This window comes from Lepisma saccharinum, chromosome 11 (genome assembly GCF_977018435.1).
Source record: "Lepisma saccharinum chromosome 11, izLepSacc3.1, whole genome shotgun sequence".
Lineage (NCBI taxonomy): Eukaryota > Metazoa > Arthropoda > Insecta > Zygentoma > Lepismatidae > Lepisma > Lepisma saccharinum.
The window spans coordinates 35565814-35588065 of NC_139239.1; the positions used below are offsets into that span (position 1 = coordinate 35565814).

At 37.1% G+C, this 22252-nt stretch overlaps 1 protein-coding gene across 1 annotated transcript in view; it reads left to right on the plus strand.

The window, feature by feature from the left end:
* LOC145994719 (thrombospondin type-1 domain-containing protein 4-like) overlaps nt 1-20944 on the plus strand; it is a 442576-nt gene extending 421632 nt beyond the window's left edge. Inside the window, exons 8-14 of the mRNA XM_083130910.1 lie at nt 4478-4682; nt 5756-5932; nt 6452-6616; nt 10860-11039; nt 12901-13048; nt 13351-13470; nt 17281-20944. Of these exons, the coding sequence (XP_082987036.1) occupies nt 4478-4682; nt 5756-5932; nt 6452-6616; nt 10860-11039; nt 12901-13048; nt 13351-13470; nt 17281-17396 (1111 nt within the window). The 3' untranslated portion in view covers nt 17397-20944. The remainder of the gene's footprint in view (nt 1-4477; nt 4683-5755; nt 5933-6451; nt 6617-10859; nt 11040-12900; nt 13049-13350; nt 13471-17280) is intronic.
* The last annotated feature ends 1308 nt before the right edge of the window (nt 20945-22252 follow it).

The window sequence follows — 22252 nt, forward strand, 5'->3', positions numbered from 1 at the left end:
CGAATCGCAAGTATTGTCTTAAATTATTCATCATTCTTTAGTTTTCCGTATTGTTCTCTATTAATATGTTGAGAAATTATAGTTTCTGACTTCATATTATTGAAAATAATGTAAATCTTTAACCCCAGGTTCCTCGCCTAGTAAAGTTGGCTACTCTCTGCTCGTTCTCAAGAGCTATGTTGCCAAATTAACGATTTCTGGACTTAGAAAACGTTCAGGGCGGTCAAGTAACTTTTGGAGAAGTGTACAATGTCAACTGAAGGCAAATGGGGGGTTACAAAATGTTACAACCCTTACACCACTAAAAGCCCCATTCACTTGATTGAAGGAGAATGCAGACGGAGTATCGAACCACACCAAGTAATCAGTGTTACTACAGCGATGAACATTCAACAGGACCATTCTGCTTGTGTTCTCGTAAGCAAACAGACCGGACCGCAAAAGTTCGAAGTGACTTTGAAATACTGGACGCAGAAGAGTTGTAGTGTCGTACACACTGTGTTCTACTAACGTGTTTCCTGTATCTTCCGTTACCGTGGTTCTGTTTGTGTGTGTATCGGTGGTTAAAGTGTTTGCAACGACGAGAAAAATGAATGGTGCCGGAAGGGTGAGTTCTGGCGCAGACAAAGTGAAATTATATTTTTTCCGGTGAATGTGGCAGAAACTATCGTGCCACTGCTAGACGATTTAACGAATTGTAACCCCAACGCCCTAGTATTGACCATAAGTATGTTTCAGACCTTGTGAAAATATTCCGTGAAACGTAAAGCGTCAATGACACGACGTCCAGGACGACCTCACATCGATGAGGCAACAGTGTTGGAATTAATAGGACGCGTGACTGTAAACCCTGAAACGTCTCTTAGACAAATAGAAGAAGCAAGTAACATTCCACGGAGTTCTATCAGTATGGTGTTAAAATTACACAAATTTCATCCTTACAAAATGCAGATAAAGCAAGAACTAGGAGATGATGATTTCGATAGACGAATTGAGTTTTGCGAAATTATGTGCAGGTATTTTAGAAAACCACATAATTGGACCCCTATTTCTTAATGGCAATTTAAACGGTAATCTGTACCTGCAAATTCTACGTGGCACAGTGGATTCCTTGGTAACGGACCTTGTAGAAAACTCAGTCGATGTCAACGGTGTGCCTGAATTTGATTCAGCAAGATGAATGTCCTGCACACTACAGGTGGGACGTACGTGAGTACTTGAACGAACATTATCCCAATAGGTGGATAGGCCGTCGTGGTACCATCGAATGGCCTGCGAGATCGCCTGATTTGTCTCAGAACGATTTTTTCCTTTGGGGACACCTTAAATCTGTTGTGTACAAAACAGAACCTAGTAGTCTTGCCGATCTGCAACACATAGCAGCCTGTAGAGACATTTCAGCAGACACGTTCAGCAAAGTGCAACGTGCATTTCATACTCGTCTGTTCTACTGCCAAGAAGTGAATGGGGCTCATTTCGAACATCTTCTGTAAATAGTAGGTAAGCTCAATTTGACTTTTAGTGGTTTACGTGTTGTAACAAACCCCACCCCCCTCCATTTGCCTGCAGTTGACATTGTGCATGTAACTACGTGCCTCCTTCACAGTTTGCCTTGAGTTGCGATTGTGCATGTCGGTCCGTGTCCTCCTGGTAGCAATCTCAAGGGGCGCGATGATATGCGGTTTTGTGTACGGACGCTTGCCATCTCTTGGGGGGGGGGGGGTACGTATTTGTAGACACGATATCTCCGAATCATGCTACAGTGTAGGAACATTTTTCCAGCTCCCACTGTTGTTGGTGATTACTACTGTAGGAGTTGGAGTCCTGTCCAATGCTGGTCATGTTTCACATTTGATTTCATGCCATTGTCCATTGGAGCTACGTAGAGACCCCCGATTTGCTGTATTATTGTTGTTATGATAAGACCTTTCAAACGACATTCTTCAACCCCCCCTTGTTATTTGAAAAAAAATGAGTCGACCCCAGCGTACCCCCTTGTGTGGACCCGGGCAGGGAATGGTTGGCCTCAAAACGTTTTCCCCTGAACATCATGGAATACGCGTTTCGCCATTTCTTCCTATTTACAGCCGTTCTCACTATACCCCGGGTGGGGTGAGACTTTATGGGCACCCTGTATAATGATAGCATTTAAAAATATGTAAAAATGAAAAATCGATGGGGGGTGTTTCGAACTGTTCAAACTCGAATAGATTGTTCAAATATTACTATATTGATTATCTCCTAATATGCTACTGTCTATTCTTTTTACCTCAAGTTTAAGCAATCTTCTTGATCTTCATTCGTTCCCGAGATACACATAATTGAAAATGACCAGATTTTGAACTACCCTCATATAACGCGGAATAGTCATATTTCAGCGAAATCCTTTCGCGTTGGTTGGTTGTAAACCAAAGCAAAGCTCTGTACCAAATATTATTTAAAAAAATATGACAATGAAGGTCAATTCTTGCCTGACTAGATACGGTATAATCTAAAAACCACGGAATAATGATAAATGGTAAAACATGGCAGTAACCACTAAGAAGACATCATTCTCCCTCATCTTCCGTGTCTTACAGCCATATCCCATCCATTGGGCAGTTTAGGCTCTTCTGTGCATAGCCACCGTCCTCGAGCATGGCGTATCGTAGTGTTGCAACTCTGGCTTGACCCAGCGAGGATTGGAGATTTTTTTGTCGGTCAGGGCGTATCATATTTAAATAGCTATATCATCCGCCCTGAATGATAAAGAGAAAATAAGTCGTTAGTTCTCATGGTTAACGGGGAAAGGACCCGGGGAAGAAGAAATCACATAATCGATAATACTAAATTAAGTGGAAGTTCTACATGAAGCATAAGGCGGAAGATTGGAATCCCTGGGGGGCGTTTGCTGTGAAAAACCTGCCTTCAAAGGCAGAGAACGGTGAATGAATGCATGAAAATGAGTTCTCCCTTGAGCAAACAGCGTTTAAGCACTGCAGTTCTAGGTAATCAAATCTTTAGAGCTTCCTCCTTTTGTAAGTCGTATAAAATGAACAATTCCTAGTATAAGTGGAATGAACGACATTTATTGTTAGTTGAGGGCGACTGCACTCTCACCATCCTTTTAACCTGGCTAAAACATTGGGCTTAGTATTCACAAACACAATAAATTTCTAATATATTTTGAATTTCAGTGTAATGTATTAACCTCCAGGTTGCAATATGATAATGTTGGAACGAAAGCAGAAATTGGGCAACACTTCAAAACAGTGGACACATCCCTGCGAAAATACTCATTAAGGAAATAGTTCCTTCTTATGGGAGTCTATATTAACCACCTCTTTTCCATTTCGTGTTTTCGCATGTATTGATTGCCGATAGTGGTTTTCTGCTTGCTTCATACAATTAAACTATCCATTTCCGATCCTCAGTCTTTATATGCAACTTCTCAGTTGCTTGACATTCGAATGCGGTGAGTGTACAGTATCCTGGATTCGAGTCCAAACCAGATCATTGTGTTTGTTCTTTCATCGGGCTTAATCTAATTGTCGTTCACGATTCATCCTCATCGTCTCAATTAACAAAGAGACATAACACGGGCCTTGTATAACCAAATATAGGAAGTAACTTAAAAGAGAGAACTGAAAATAAAATCTTAAGAAATATATTAGGGCCTAAAAGAAATGAAACAACAGTAAAGTGTGAAGGAGGCTGCATAAACTGAGCTGCATAATCTTATATTCATTTCCTTATACCTGAAGAATAAATAGTCTTATTCCTATTTATTTTCCCCGATGGCGTAGTGGTAACGTCGTCGCCTTGTAATCGAGGGATTCGATACCCTGTGGGGGCACATGGCACAGTGGTTCGGATCCCACTTTAAACTATAGGTCCAGTCCCGATTAGCCTTTCTGTGCATAAAATGGACTTAAAACAACAATTCAATTCAATCCTATTTATTTTATTCTACTCAACCCCTTAAAATTCTGAAAGTGTAGACTCATTGAATAACCGAATATATGTTATAAAGAAAGAAAGCTTACCAATGCTTTTGATATATAGACGTGTGTTTTCTCAGAGCGGATATAGAAGAGGGTATAAAATGCCTTGTCACCTCCCCCAAAGTCAACGCTTTAGATTTTAATTTGTTCTTGATAAGGAGTTCAACTTCAGAATGTTTGATCTTCACGTACTTTAATTTGTTCTTGGTAAGGAGTTCATCTTCAAAATGTTTGTTCTTCACATGCTTTAATTTGTTCTTGGTAAGGAGTTCATATTCAAAATATTTGTTCTTCACATGCTTTAATTTGTTCTTGGTAAGGAGTTCATATTCAAAATATTTGTTCTTCACATGCTTTAATTTGTTCTTGGTAAGGAGTTCATCCCCAAAATGTTTGTTCTTCACACGCTTTAATCTGCTTTTGGTAAGGAGTTCATCTCCAAAATATTTCTTCTTCGCTTGTTTTATTTTACAAGAGACCTCTTTTCATTTCAGGTGGGTTCCAGGTCCTTGGAGCGAGTGCTCTGTGTCCTGCGGGGAAGGCGTCCAGAAGAGGGAGTTCATCTGCAAGCAGGAGATTTCTCCCACGCTGACCATGAAGGTAGCCGAGGGAGCTTGCCTCTCGCCGGCGACCCTGCCCAAGGTCCAGAAGTGCATCATGCCTCCATGCACCAAGTGGGAGGTCGGCGAATGGGCGCAGGTAATCCTCTATCTTTTCAGGATGAATATCTACCATAGAAGTTGATTAAGTTCTCTTAAATTCTTCATATTTTTTTCAATGATTTTAATAATGGAAAATCATGGCGCACAAGGGATCAGTTTCAGAACAGTGCAAATTTTGGTCTCTCCAGTCCCCACACTTGTTCTTCAGATTTAACATTAGTTGTGCTTTTATTAAGAGGTTTATGTCAAAGTAATTTTTAGGAGTTTTTTGAGAACGTTTTGAGAAAAAAAATACCCCTGAGAAGCCTTGATTCGTGATTGACTGATTGATTTGTTTAACTCTACTTTACTTCGCTTTGATGACATTTCTGGGTACTCAAGTCCAAACCTACGAGGACACTGCAGAATAGTCAAAAAAATATTTAACAAAATCCTTATTTAAGGGTTAGCATAGTCGAATGAGAAACGAAGGTCCAGTTAAATACATTAGGCTCTCTCCCCATATTTTGGGAGCTGAGAAAAATCATTAGAGATTTTCATTTGCACAACCAAATTATAATTTACTAATATATAGTCGTGAAATAGGTACAGAGTGAACATTCAGAGCAACTGAACATTGTTTATTTCTTGTTTTCTTTTAAAAAAAAGAGGTTAAAATTACGCCAGGAGGAGATCCTTATCCGCTTCCATGCCGAATTACATACATTTTGTTAGTTTGATCAATGGTTTGGATTTCGAAAAGTATGTCTTCCACCAGGACAGGACACTCCACACATCGCCAATGGTAATCTGGCTTTTCTCACGGAACTCTTTCCAAATAGGGCCGTGTCCGGGGACATATAGAAGCCCGGACCTCACCGTGTGCGAGGCTTTTCTGTAGGACGTGGTAAAGAAACAGGGTTTCAACCCGGTACCACGTTCCAAGACCCGCGTGCAAACACTGATTTTGTGATAAATGCTCTAACAGTGTACTGCCATGGATGCACGGATCATTGATCACGTTGTGTAAGGACGATCAGACAATACTTTTGGTTTTGGTCTGGGAACTTTCGGTTGTCTTTTTATGTAACATTGTGTACATAGACCGCACTTTTCTCAATCATATTACAGTGTTCCACTCAGTGCGGCAAGGGCATGCGGTCAAGAAACGTCAAGTGTCTCGGGTCGAACGGCTCCGAGCTGCGGAAGGAGGACTGTCCCCTGAACGACAAGCCACGGGAGGAAGAGGTGTGCGACATGGGCTCCTGTTCCACGAACACGTGGTTCTTCACGGACTGGTCACAGCAGGTGAGGTGTTTTGTTCCTTACTTCTTTTGCAACTAATTATGGACCCTGTACATTCCGGGTGTTGTAGTAAAAAGAAAAGTAGCGTATCAGTAGTTATTTAGAAAAACACTAAATATGCTGACCAAGGCAGTCTTTATTTACATAAAAAACCACTATACACGTATCGTTTCCACCCTATATCAGGGTCTTCGTCAGACAAAGAACCAAGCTAAGAAGAATGGCCTGATATAGGGTGGAAATGTTACGTGTATAGTGGTTTTCTTATGTAAAGAAAGACTGTCTTGGTCAGCATATTAGTGTTTTTCTAACATGGAAATGGAAAAAAGCTTAATCTTGTTACCATAGTTATTTATGTTCTTTGCATGGTAATACCGAGCTCAACCTTTAAGTACTCATATATAAATATTGTATTTAAATTATATTTGGAAATTGTATGATATCACAGTGTTCGTGCCATTGACAATCACATGAATAAGAATGCGAACTTATTAGTTAACTTGCTTTTCTGTACGATTCCAGTGTTCGGAGGAGTGTGGAACGGGTGTCCAAACTAGGAAGGTCCACTGCTCAGCGGGGAGGAGCACAGAATCTAGCTGTAACCCTGCAGCTAGACCAGATACTAGTCGAGCCTGCTCCAGCGACAAGCAGTGCAGTGGGAAGTGGTTCACAGGGCCTTGGGGACAGGTAAATATATCGTTACACACTTGCTATTTTGCAGCGGGTAAATTGTAATATTCATTGTAGAGGTGATGTAATTGTTCACCATGCTATTTTATACTACATGTAGACAGGGGTGCTGTGTCGGCCTCCATGTGAAGTAATAGAATTGTCTCCATGCACAAGGTGCGTTCGATAGCACCGCCACGGATGCATCACGTGACTATAAAAATATGCTTAGAGCCCCGAACCTACAAACATGCATTATTTTTACAATTACAATTATGTGTCTAGTTCTAACAATGCCTATGTGGTTTAGAACCCTTAGGAACCATATTTCGTGACGTGTTGACGCATCATGTGCGCGTAGAGGGAAAGTATTTTGTGGCCTAATATTTACTGTGAAAATCCATGTTTAAATGAGAGAGAGAGAATTCTAGTTGCTATGACCACAGAAGGTAAATCTGTAAATATCTGTAAATATTTCATGCACCCTTGAGCCCACGAACATGGAATTCTCTATCTACGTACTGCTAATGTAAGCACACAATTAAACCGTGTTTCGCAGTAAATATTTGAATGAACTACGTGTGGGACTGCCTCCACCAAAACGTAATTTCTAGTTGTTTATTTGTTGTTAAATTCAAAGGTACTAACATGATGCACGCTGAATGTAGTTTTGTTCTTATTCCTTAGTCACAGTTGATGCATATTTACTATCGGGTTAAATACAGGCATGGGAATAGACTATTTCCGAAAAACTGTAGTTAGTTATTTGTTCGTATCTCTCAAAATATTTTATTTCTTCACTTGCATGAGAGCTGAGAAGAGAAAAAAAAATACTTGGTTATTGGGAACAATCAGAACTTTAAAACTTTTGAAATGGTAATTGCGAATTTGCAAACTCACTCCTTGAACAATTTTCATGAAATGTTCACTTGATAGGAGGGACGCTAAATATATATATATATATATATATATATATATATATATATATATATATATATATATAAAGTTACAATGCGTCTACTATGCTGTGCATTCTACATTACATTGACACTAGAGGTGTTTTATTTCTTGCGTAGTGGTTAGCACATCGCGCTACGACGCCAGGGGTCCGGTTTCGATTCCTGGCCTGGGTATGGATGTGTGCGAGTGTCCATTCATCATATCATCACTCATCCCTATCTTCTCATATTAACCAAAAGTGGCACAAAGAGGTGGCACAAAAAGCGAAGTAAAATAAAGCAAATCAATCTTTCGGTACGTTGGCCAACAGAAGAAATATTAGTGGCAACCGTTGTGTCGAAAACAAGACCTCAAAAATCAAGAATATGTAGGTCTATGCATACGTTGTTTATTTTTTCGGTGTTGGACGGACGCCCCGAGTCTTATTTCTACATCGCTCTTTTGTACCTCTTGGGTTAATCTCGACGTTGAGGATGAATTATGAACCTATCCCTTACGCGCTTACGATGTGTCGACACGTCACATTTGGTTCCTGGCCTCCCTAAGCCAACCACGTAGGCATTATTAGAACTAAGCATAATTGTAATTGTAAAAGTAATGCATGTTAGTAGATTAGGAGAATTAATAAAATTAACAGATTAAATGGAATTTTGAAAAGAAATTTTGGAAAACGAATGAGAAAAGAAGTTAGATACCATAACATAATTTCAAAACCGTTTCTTCTATATGGTAGCGAATGTTGTACTCTTCGTCAACATGGTAAAACTAGAATAATTAGTTCACAATTGAGATTTTTAAGGTCTTTAAGTGGAGTAACCTTACGAGACAAAATTAGAAGTGAAGAAATCCAAAATAAATGGAAAGTCTAAGCAGTGGTGGAAGAAATTTTAAAATAAATTAAAGTGGAATCAACGTGTTCTGAAGATGTCAAATATCCGTTTGCCTCGAAAATTATTCAATTGCAGGTCAAAAGGGAAAAGAAAATTAGGAAAACCATATCGCCGATAGAAAGATCGATTTTTGTAGTCTCAGAACGGGTTTTGGTTAGCCAGACCTGCGAGAGGATGAAGATGATTTGGTTCTAAGAACTAATTTTTATAGCCACGTGACGCATACATGAGTGTGCTGTCAAACGCACTCTATGCATGCGTATACGCACACATGATGCGTCGACACGTCACGAAATGAATTGTATCGTATTTCTCCACGGGTGATGCAAATGTCATGGCGTCGTCCAAGTTGTTGACGGCGTGGAATTCAGTATGGTTTCTGAAGATTCTTTTAAAGTGGCGTAAAAGTACTGGTGTAAAGAGAAATGTACACGTTACAACTGGTCTATCTCACACTAAAGCATAGAACTTTGATTGTGGATCCGAAGCATGGATTTACTGTTGGTTTCAAGAACGCTTTACACTCATATTAATTGAGACAGGGCCTATGGTTTGAAGTGGGATCCGATCTAATGAGCAATATGCCCCCACAGGCACTCGAATCTGGAAACCATTGATTAAGAAGTGGCACCTTTAGGCACACTATAGAAAGGTTGACTGGACCGTCCATGGCCGTTTTTAAAGTATGAAAAACCATTACATAGTTAACATGATTCATGTAATTTAATGTCTGTTTTTTTTTAATTTAGTGCACTCAACTGTAATTGAATACAGTAATCATTATCTACCTCATGACTGCCAAAATATTCAAATTTAAATAAAAAAAATTAACAAGCAGACTGTTGAATTTTAACGGTAGAATATTGTAAATTTTACTGCAACTTCCAGCAGTGTACGACACAATGATTCTGTCACTGCTGCTTCTATCTCAAATCCCCCAGCCATTGAGCATCCTACCTTTCGGTTGTTGGAGGGTCACAACATATGTTGTCCGCTACACGAATCATTACTGCTTTATTGTAGAAAAGTTCTCCATGTCCAATTGAAGCAGCGCGAAAACAGGTGAATTGAATTTGATTTGAGATACAATTCGTTCACGAGAACGGAAAACAATCCTAATTATTAATCACCGCTACGATAAAGAGGGTTGGTAATGAAATGATCAAAGCATACAGTACAATCAGCACATTTTTTCAAATCCATTTTTTTGTCAATGGAACGCATTTAAATATACGTACATTAAAAGCAGTCTATTGAAGTTCTCTTTTAACATTACAAAAAAACAGCCCTTACTTTGATTAACACAGAATTAAATTTTCATCACTAAAAACGATTGATAACCATAGAGACAAGAGTGTGTTCGTAATTTCGTAATGATTATGTGTTCAGGAAGCAGAATAGACAAGATTTCTGCACAGCAAATCATTTTAGCATATATTTGTTATGTATTCATTGTAAGGCCACGACCACTTCATCCAACAGTTTGTAAAGAAACCTGTCAGCTAATGGACTGGGAAGGTATTCAGCAATTTTCACAATATGTTTAAAAAACACAACAATTATTATTGTGTACTGATCCCTGGGTTAGTACTTCTCTATTCCTAGCTTCTCATCATTTTTGCTTGTTATTATTATGGCCACCCCGATGGCGCAGTGATAGCGTCGCCGCCTTGTAATCAAGGGATCCCGGGTTCGATACCCGGTGGAGGCACATAGTGGTTCGGATCCCACTTTAAACTGTAGGTCCAGTCCCGATTAGCCTTACTGTGCACAAAGTGGACTTAAAACACCAATTCAATCAATCAAGTGTTGTTATTATACAACATTTGTTTATTTCTCGGGTTTATCGCGGCGATGGTAATTTTGAACTGATTTAAATGGATTATACTGTAAAAGTTAACGTTGCTATCTAACCAAGGTCATTTTTAAAGCATTAACGGTCATTACATAATTACCGTAATTAATGTGACTTTTTTTATGATTCAGATTTTAAATATATATTTATGCTGAACGCAACTCAAACTTATAATCAAAATTTAAATTTATGTTTGAAAATCATTCAAATTCAAATAAAAGACGGTTGCATCTCGTTTTTGTGTAAACTAAAAGGCAGACGACTGTTAAATTTTAACAGTAACTTCTATCAGTGTATAAGACAAAGATAGTGGCTCATCCGTGCCTCAACGAAGATTCGAACTCAGCACCTCTGAATACGTGCCGCGTTATGCAAACTACCCCGAAACGGAAACTGATTTATTTTCCCACCCACATTATTTTCTATCTTCGTACTCCGTCGAACAGTAACAATGAAGAACGGTTATTAGAACCTGGTAAACTTATATAAATAAACATTTGAAAATATATCTTACCTATTGTCTTCTTGTGATGATAAATTCGTGTTACTTTTCCAGTGCTCTGTGACCTGTGGTTTGGGCCGCCAGACAAGGGACGTTGTGTGTGTGACGTTCCTTCGAGGCCAGTATAGAGTGGCGCTGGACATGAACTGCCCCAGCTCTCTCAAACCTGAAACGGAGAAGATTTGCAACCTGAGGCCTTGCGGGCCTGAGTGGTACATGACAGAATGGTCACAGGTATGTTAATATTTTCCAGGATATTTAAACCCGAAACGTATAGTGCAAAACATTTATCTCTGTAACGCTTTATATTTTTGTTTACAATTTGCAGTTTTTATGAAATCGTGTAGAAGACATTGTTACCATTTCCTGGGAACATCTTTTCTGTTATACAGAATATCGATCAGTGTTTCTTCTTTTTTGTAGTGAAACTGTAAGTTCTGCAAAAGTTGTAACATTGGCAGAATGATAGTTAGGCTCAAATAATTGCACAATTACCAAGGCACATTTCATGAAAGCTGCTTACTCCAATTCAGGTAAAATTACTCACAATTTCCCCTACACATATTTGGGGGGGCTTATGCCCGGAATGAAAAATAGCCAGTTATTATGGACAAAGAATCCTGGTGCTTTCCTTGAAAAAAGTCTTGATTCTACATTAGAGGGTCATAATATCGTTCCAAATTTTAAGTCATCATAATCTGACTGACGAGTTTTAATATCCGCTAAAAAACATTCACAGCCTGTCTTTAAACTATCTCTAAAATGTATACTCTCTCCCAAGAGTGTGTGGAGCAAGCGAACGAAAATAAACCCTCTGCACAAGTAGTGACTCGAGCGGGACTCGAACAGTGAATGCTTGAGAGGGTAAGGGACATACAGCACAGACTCGTGGGACAGACTATATCTTCCAGGAAAGCACGTCTACGATTCTAGTGAAAAACTAGATAACCTTTAGCTGTTGAAATGAACTAACATAAGATCTTCAATTCTTATAAAGATGTTCGTAAATGCAATACTAGCATATAACACCCTACTCTAACTACGGCATGTTTGTCGTCATACAGAATGTACAGGTTCTTTTTCGAAACATACATACACCCCCCCCCCCCAACACGCACATAAAAGCAGCCATTAATTTTTATTTTTCTCCCTATCGAACTGAGAAGATAACATAATTTTTCCTTCGCTTCATTGTCGATCCTAACTATTAAATTCTTATTTGAAACTAAAGCTATTGATTAAGGGGTTGTGATATCTACACTTCGTCACATTGTCGCAACCCAACCCACATTGTCACATCTCTATGTTACAGTAATTTAGATTATAATTTTCAATCAGAAACAGTGTGTTTATCTAAATCGTGCATGTTCATTGCATTGTCACATATATTTTATGTACCTGATTTTAGTTTGCATTAGATCCTGTGAATTAAATGTGGCAAGGAAAACTAAACATTTCAAATCGCTGAAGGAGTGAATTGTAGAGATTGTACCGAGAGTAACAAACTCAGAGGTGTACAGCCAATTTCTCGTTCTCGTTTTATAAATACACCATCTCGATCTCGAAAAGCAAGTATTAGTGTCATTTCCAATCTCGAAATATATGTATAGTATAAGCAAGCAATACTGTCTGTTATTGCTGGCTCTTTACAGCTCATCAAAGGAATCAACTTTTATTAATATCATTTTCCTGTTGGGCACCTCCTATCTATGCTATGAACCTTCGGGAAAAGGAAATCTATCATAAATGATTGCACCCACACATAACACAGGTTTACAAAACACACAACACTCTCGCGAGCACACGATTTCCACTAATTGATTAACTTTGCAACTACAATAAACAAAATGTAGGCAAAGATTCGCTTGCTATTTCAATCACATAGTAAAGTAATTTTGGTTTTACTATATGTTACATTTTCCAAAGCTTCGTCTTGTCTCGATATTTACGAAATGAGACCCGAGACATAACCGAGATTTGTGTCGTCTTGGCACCACCTCTACGGTATGTTATATTGTTTAATGGAAATAATCTGTAAATATTATTTAGTAGTAATTTTGTACAAGCGTATAAGTAATCCTTTTCTTTCATTTAGTGCTCTCAGACTTGTGGAGCGGGAGGACAGAAGCGAGAAGTGAAATGCCTGGATGAAAATCAACAGGTGTCTCTAGACTGTTCAGAAGATTACAGACCACCTGTTAGAAGAGCTTGCAACACCCACGAATGCTCTAATTCACTTACAGGTAAGTGATGTCTTCATTGTATGCGGTTTGTTTAAATCTGCGTTTTACGCCAGAGTACCACTAAATTTCTGTACCAATTCAGAAATCTGTAAAAAATAATAATAATAATAATTGCTCTCTGCAAAGAATCGAGCATACAATGTTACCATAGGCATTCTAACTTGAGTAACGCAAATTATTACAATCGTTATTATTAAATTAGCTGTAATAGCTATGCCAAGTGTATTATTTTTTTAAAAATAATACAGCTAATGTCATCCAGAGATTGCTTCACTATACTTGAATCCCTTCCTCTTTTGCAGATACAAACAGAGGATCTCACCCAGGTCACAGTCAGCCGAAACCAAAATACGAGGACAAAACGTTATCAAATGGAGCAGGAGACCAACCTCACGTAACTGAAGAAGAAAGTTATCCCAAAGGTAATCTTACACGTAATTCAACCACACAAATGATTCGAAATGCAACGCATAATGATTGATGCACCAGAAGTGCATCACATTGGTATTTTATAAACTTTGCTGTGTTGCTGGGATATTTGTGTCAACACATTTTGCATTCTGTATGCAGACTACAGATGATGTTATTCAGGATGGAATGCATAAAGAGCTATATCTGAGACTTGCACGCATCCTTTAGGTCTCTGGTAATGAAATATTTTATGCGTATTTTAGAAACGAGAACATTAAATGTTACGAGTCGATTATACCATTAATTATTGCGTAGAGAAAGAGCAAATCATTGCTTGTCTTCGGGATCATACATGGATGAAAGCATATTCATGTATGGATCTAATGTTGGGTATTGCCCAGACTTTGAACTTCATGTACCTAAGGACTTTTGACCGGATGAAGTCGAGCGTTGGGATTTACTCTTTTTGATTTTGATTCCGCGTTATTTACGCATATTCTAGTTTTTACTGGTCGTAGGAATAGTAAAGACTCTCTATTTTTGTGAAATCGTGGCTTGACCCGATTATAAAACCTAGGTTTCTGAAACGTCGTTACTAGCAGTTTCTATATTCATGCTAAATTTGAGTTTGGTGTCGAAAGTCACTCCGAGGTCTTTTACTTTTGCGTGTGATTTGTAGGAAGTTTTAAGTTTTGAATATGTGGAATTTTGTTACGTTAAGATGAAACTTGTTAGTTTTACAACAATAAACCACTTTTTAAAATCTTCATGTAGCTTCAAGCAGTCCTCGAGAATTATTTCGTAGTATGGCTTAAAGTTGTACGTGAAAAGTGTTGTTTTGATTTTACAGAAAGACGTCTGATCTCAGTTATCATTGGTAGTGATTAGTTATATGTGCCATTTATTTTTAAGTCATTCTTTCTCCCTAATTCTCATATCTTTTTTTACCCTCTGAGAATTCTTGCTCCACTATAAATAAGTCTGGAACTTTGTGACCTAGACTATTTGAGTGGCCAGAGCCCGCCATAACGCATTTATTCACATCCCTTATAACTGTTGACATTTTTCTGTGTAACACAACAGGTGTAAAACAAGGGCCGTCACATTAGTATGATCCTGTCTCTACGCTATTGCGCTATAATATTAATGTACGTATTTGCTAGGGCACTTAAGTATTATCTAAGTGATAACTCAGCAGTTGTATTGTTTCGGACAGTGTTAATTCAAGTAAAACTTATACATTGAAATTCTTCTTCATATAACAGTAAGATCTTAAAATAGTAATCCTAGTCATGGTGTTGGTATACAAGAAGAAACCATCTCACATCACTTCTATGTCAGTGTATCCTACCTATGTTCTCAAATTCCATGACTTTTCCAGGTTTTACAGGTCTGCAACCCTGCTTCTTCTATTTTGAGTTCCAGCAAAATCCATCTTGCTTCGTCTTGTATTTCTTATGCAAGTATGTCGAGCTGCCTCTTTGTTCCCTTCCATATGCCAAACCAATCATTCAAATATCTGCAGAACAGAATTATTTTGTCACCTCCTTTTTCGACTACTTTCTCTTCCCATTCATTCATTACCAATTCAGCCAATGCTGGGCTTAAGCTAGAGCCTATATTCAATCCTACACTCATTAACATTATTTTAGCCCTCATTTTACTGTAACCGTTATTCTAAGTGTTTTCCATCGTCTTCACTACCCTTTCACTGTTCCATTCTCCTATGTCCAAAACGTGTCCCCTCTTGATGCTTGGAAACATACTTTTCACATCTAAGCTAATGCTAAACATTGTCGTCTTCTTCCCATTCAACTTAAGTGCTTTTATGAGTTGCACCACTTCTTCACTGTTCCTCACTGCTCTGCTTTCTTGCTGTCTTACTAAAACTCCAATAACTCTCAAGAAGTGCATAAAGGAGACAGGAAGACTGCCCAGTTTTAAAGGCTTTCCAAAGATACACAAAGAGGAGATCAAGTTGAAACCAGTAACGGACTACGGAAACAATATTTTGAAACCCTTCGAAAAGAAATTAAAGAAAGTTATTGAAGTGTTAGTCAGACAGCAAGGAAACAGAGCAGTGATGAACAGTGAACAAGTGGTGGACCTCATAAAAGCACTTAAGTTGAATGGGAAGAAGACGACAATGTTTAGCTTATACTTGAAAAGATGTTTCCATGGATCAAGAGGGGACACATTTTGGACATTGTTTGAAAGAAAATGGGACAGTGAAAGGTAGAGAAGGCGCTGGAAAACATTTAGAATAACGGTTACGGTAAAATGGAGGATAAAATAATGTTAATGAGTGAAGGACTGAATATAGGCTCTAGCCTAAGGCCAGTATTGGCTGAATTGGTAACGAATAAATGGGAAAAGAAAGCTGTCGAAAAAGGAGGTGACAAAATAGGTCTGTTTTGCAGATATGTGAACGATTGTTTTGGCATATGGAAGGGAACAAATAGGCAGCTCGACATACTTGCAAAAGAAATACAAGATGAAGAAAGAGGGATATCGCTGGAACTCGAAATAGAAGACAAGATAAGCTACCTAGATATATTGATGAAAAGGAAGATAGGACAGGAAATTGAAACCACTTGGCATCAGAAGAAGTGTGCAGCAGGGGTATTCTGTCACAAAAGAAGTGATGTAAGTGAGGTGACAAAAATAAATTTTATAAAGAATATTGAGGACAGAATCAAGAAAATATGCACGAAAGAATGTGAAAAAGGCAAAATAAATAGCCTATGGAAACAGCTGGAAAAGAATTGCTACGAGAAGGAGGATAGACTGGACATAAAGAGAAGAAGGAAGAAAAGTGGCAGGGTGGTAGAGGAAGAGAAAGGAAAAGAGAGGTGATTTGGCATAAGGAGTATGGGGAAGACCACAGAAAAGATATGCAAAGTGATTAGGAAAATGGGCATTAAAACTTACAGGAATGGAGGACTAAGAATAGCGAAGAATGCAAACAGGAAAAAAGAGAAGAGGAAGGAATTATCTACGAAGTGAAGTGTAAAGAATGTCAGTTTGTGTACATAGGAGAAACAAAAAAGAGGCTGAAAGACAGGTTGAAAGAACATAGCGATGATGTACGACTTAACAGAGAGAGAAATGAGATATTTGCATAAGAGAGAAACAGGACATGACATAGAGTGGGATGGATGATGCTAAGCTGATTGTAATGAGAAAATGGAAGGAGGCCAAGGAAATAGAGAAGAGAGGGGAAGAAGACACAATGAAGTGGAATGGGGGACTGAAGATAAACAAAGAATGGAAGAAGGTGTTAGAAAGAGTGGAAAGGACAAGAGCGAAGGAGGATAAACGAAGGAAAAGGAATAAAGAAAGAAAGGCTAAAGAAAAAGAGAGCAAGATAAGGAGTTCAACGTCCAACCACGTTCCAGATGAAAGGAAATGTTTATCTAAATCGCCTGTCAGGTGAAACAACAGTTGACAGAAAAAAGCCACCTGCTGGAACGCCTGGAAAGGAATGTTCCAGATAAACAACTTTCTAATAATCTTGTGTTTGTATTTATTACAGAGTCTGATGAAGACTTTGCTAGAAGGTTGAAACGTAACGTTTAGTTTGTTTTTCAATAAAATAAATTCTGCCGTGGTCAGCATATTGAGTTTTTGGTTATCATGGAAACAAGGCTTAATGGTGTTATCTATGTTCCTGTATGATGAATGAACTAATAATAGCGGCCCCAAATGCAAATGACATTGTGTTAATCTATATGTTGTGATAATTTTAGTATGATTGATATTTTAGTATAAATGATCTGTTTTGGTCAATTAATAAATAATTGATATAATTTTCCTTCCAGGGAGCGAATGTGTGGATAAGTTCCGCAACTGCCCTCTGGTAGTCCAGGCTCGACTGTGCAAATACAAGTACTACCGGAACGCATGCTGCAACTCGTGTCACAGCAAAAAGACATAGGAAGTTAATCTTCTGGATCGAACGAACTCCCTCCCCGACCTGTAATGTAACCCCCCTCCCCCAAAATCGAAGCGTGGCATTCTTTTAAAGAATATAATCCACCATTTCTCTACCTAATCCGCAATTTGGTATCGACTCTCCACCAACCAATTGTGATTAATGATTAGTCATTTGTATTCCAGTTTTAATGTGTATAAAGTCCAAGTGTTTGCGAATTCTTTCGCCTGAAGAACATGGAAGAAAAACCTCATCTCGTATCATCGAAGGGACATGTTTACTTTGATACTCCCTGAGGGAGGTATATTTTGGCAACCTAATGGAGAATGAATTTGAGGAGCGGAAAAGCAGCTACTGCAAAAGTTGGTGAAAATAGGCCTCCGAGAGGCTTGTGCTCGTTTGGTTTCTTTTGTTTGTTTACTGCTAAAAGTAATATCCATGTATCACTGCCCATAGCCATTTGCAGGAAGCAAATCGAAAAAAAATATTTTTTTTTTTGCCATCGTTGCAAAAACTATTGAAGATGGACTTCTACTGCAAGGTGTATTAAAGACAATTATATTATAATTATTAATGTTATTACCATCTTTATTGTATTTTTGTTAGAGACTAGACTGATTCAGTTCAAGCACCATTTTCCTTTACTGCCACAAGAAGTACTTTTATTTCACCTTTACTTTAAACGAAAGGCTCCAAAGAAACCGAATAGATTGATAAACTTCAGTGTGTGTGAATTCATTTAATGAAATATTTGCTACGAGAATTTCGATGAAGTAATATTTTGTCTTAATTGTGATGTTTTCAAGCTTTCCTCGCTTTTTAGCGATAATTGTGGAACTGCAAAAGGTGTTTTGCAAGATATGGTGCCACATTGTTTCAACATGGAAGATGTCTTTAGAAAAAAGAAATGATATTGTTCTCTTAAGTGAAAATGTAAATGAAACCCACACCCCTCATTTCTTGTGTTGCTTTAATAGTAATCGTGCCAAATGTATCCACTCGGGAGGATGTGTGGATCTTTAAAGTAACTTAGTGTTGTGTAGTGCAAAGACGTACGAGTGAATGTTGTAGAAGTATTCATGTGTAATTTCTCTAATCTGTGTACATGTTGTGTCTTGAAGTAATAGTCACTGCTGCAAAGTGTTGAAAAAATATTCGTAACTATTTCTAGCTTTGTGACTGTGTGTGTGCGTGTTGCACATAAATTTTTAAATTATATTACTTAGAAATGTAGATCATGTAACCCTTGCATTTGGTTATGATTGAAACATTGAGGATAGTGGAAATTCTTGCATTTGTTTTGCAGCAATTATCAGGTTAGGTTGTAGAATGTGATATCCCACGTGGGTGCATCCACATAAGCACCTAGACACGCTCACACACAGGACATGCTTTTTTATTTGAGAAGGAAAAGAGAAAGACTGACGAAATTGTTCGTACAACCATTTTTTGTGAAGGAGATCTTATGTATGGACATCTATCTATTAACTGAAAGCCATTTTGTTCCAAATTATGTGTAAATAATGCAAAAAATGTGATTGTTAATATAAGAATTATTGTAAATCTATCACCTTTTGTCCTTGGCCATTTCTTTTTATATTGTCAAATAAATTCTATCAGTCATCCCTAGCCACATCCTACCTTCCGTCTTTCATAAAGTAGGCGATCATAATATGGAACTCATCTCCAGTGGATTATCACATAGTACTAACATTGCTGTTTTTCAAACAATATCTGCTAGTTATGTACTAAAATTTAACAGTTATATTACTAAAACATATCTACATCAGTTGTTCTTATATATTCCAAATAGTGGCAATATGGAATTATATGGAATTGTAATCTATAAGATGCCAGAAATTTTCCAATTTTCATCCATTTATTCCAAATTCCTGTTTGTAGTGCAGGTGTATTAATAACCTAAGATTTTAGGACCCTCTGTGTAATAACAGCGACAATAACTTAAGAAAATATTACATATATCATAAATAGGTATTTCGGAATTTTATGTATACACATATAGTTCATAAGGTACATTCTAAAATCTTTTCCCAATTTTTAATTTAAGTTGACCCGCTTTTGTAAATCAAAATAAATTGTGGAACTGCTGAATGTACACCAAAGAAGGAACATATTTAACTTGAGGGCTTATTTGTTATTCCAAATACCCCACAAAGTGTCATTAAAAATTTTAGGAATTGAATCGAATTATTGTTTGCTTACATTATAGCGATTACCCATTAAAGTGAATTCTCCAATTCCTTAACAAAAATTTGTGAAGAAATTTTATAGCTGTTGCTAATATGCTATTATGGTATCTGCTCAAGTTTCATTATTAACAGAATAGAATTTAATCTTAAAATAATTTTCATTTGTTGGTTTAACATATTTCACAATTCAGTGAACTGTTTAGTTATTTCTTTTTCACCACTATACCAGGAGTGAAAGTTAATTTTAAAGAAACTGCAGTGCTAAAAATATCAGACTTTTTACTAAAGTTCTACAGAAATTCTAAATGAAAATCGTTATGAATAAACAGATTTTGAAATTCACACATGAGAAAATAACAGTATTTTCTAATGCAACATTTCACAGAATTTATTTTTCAACAAGGACCTGGAGTGACTGTTTTGGACATTATGGTCTCAAATTAATAGGTTTAATATTTTTACGGTCGAGATATTCAGTAATTATACTGTAAAAAACTATACTTAAAAGTATGTAATTAATTTCCGCAAAATATTCACTATTAAAATATGCCATAAATATAAAAAAAAAACAATATTACTTTTGTGAACACCTACAAGAAGTTATGCATAAATATTATTCAAACACTGTTGCGAGTTGGGTGTTTTTACAGCACGTATAGTTTTAAAACTAGCAAAAATTTGGAAAAGTTTATGTATGGCCATTTGACTAATGCTTGATGTGGTATTACTCAAGTAATGTCCACTATAAGTGTGTTACCAAACAATTGGTTCGAGTTTAATTGATAATTTCAACAACATACTAGGTTTTTGTACACATTATATTCATCAGTCAACAAATACACAACTATGATATTAATGAAAATATAATATGTAACACTTGGGTAGGACAGAAAATATAACATAACTGAAGTTTCTGCGAGTGAAAATTGATGATTTCAAAATTAAATATATATGTGTATTCAAGCAGAGTATTAAAAAAAATATGATTTCCATACTTGCAGTAATATTTAGACTGGATTTGTATAATCTCTGTTTATACTGCATCGTTATATTATAGCCAGCACGAAGTGTCAACACATCAGATTTAACAAATATATTCTTCCCAACATTCCTTGCAGTCTAACCTTGTTTCAAATATTTTCCTCTCCCACTCCCTACTTATGCTAGTCTTCAAGACTATTTATTGAACATTCTGTACACTTAAAACAATAATTGTATTGTAAAACAGGTTATAAAAGTAAATGTCTCTCGCTGTTTAGTAAATGGATTTTGTTTCATTTCATTCAGTAAGATTTGAGGCAATAGTGGTAAAGTGTGCGTGATCATTTTTCTTTTTCAGAAACGCAGTCTGTAATTTATTTATTTACTTTTAAGAATAAAATTGTAACTGGTTACTTTTAGATTCTCTATTGCAACTTTGGTGAATCGTTACTGCATGCAATGCTCGTAGCGAAGGTGAATGCGGCACCCCCCCCCCCCCCCTTGCTAGCAAAATTTTTGCAAAGCATCCTCCAGCTGTCTCATTGTCACTATGCCCCAAACTTGACCAAACATTCTCTCAGCTAACATTTTGCACTTCAAGCGCTGACCGGATGTGAGCATATTTTGGTATATTTTTCTTACTTTTTCATATATTTTCATATTCTTTCCTACACTTGTTCAACAAATATTTTAATATTACAATTATTACATAATATTTCATGTATTCTTTGTTCATTTTTTTTCGCCAAGATTATCTAAACATGTACACACACACAACCACTATGAATGCCTAGTTTATTAAAACCAGCTTAGGACTGTTCACGAGGTATTTGTAATTCCTTTCGTGGACATGTACAGGTTAACTATTTTTTTGAAACGAAAAAGTTATACTCTAAGCATGATACAGCATCAGAAAATTTTATAATCGTAATAACCAAGTTACCGAACTATTTTCTCTACTTCGTTTAAAACATCCACTTGAAACACTACTTACAAGAGTGGAATATACGAGTTTGTATGTTCAAAAAATCCAGACTGAAGCAACAGTTCAACACTCACTGTGTGCATTTTTCATGTAGTCAACCCAAAATTAGGCTATCTTATTAGAACCTCTCTTGTTGAGATTCTGATATTTCAATACTAGATTCTTGGTTTTAATTTTTTTTCGAAAAATACACATTTTGGGTACTGAACAAAGAAAGTAAGGGAAATATGGGTAAAATTTAGGTAAGCAGGACAAACCAAGTTAAGTAGTGTCAACTTTTGAAAATTATTGGGTGGATACAACCTAAAAGACTTATTTTATAAATTTTATAAAAAAAATAATACAGGTCATAGCTTTACCCTCTTTCTTCTCGGAAACTATTTGCACGAACACTATTCGTTTGATTAAGAATGGGAGAGTGACATGAATATGACTAGGCATTTCAACAACTTATTCTTAGTTCTCATGGTCTGTTACAGGTCGTCAAACTGTCTGAGCCATTTGAAAATACATGGCGAGCCACCAAGATTTTAGGTTTTATGATGATTTATGAATGATTCTAGTGTGTTGGATGATTGTTATTATTATTGCTTGTCGAAACATTGATAGATTTGCTATGGTGCAGGCCCAATGAGCATGAAAGCCCGACTTGGCCAAATATCCTCTCACGATCATTACCGGCA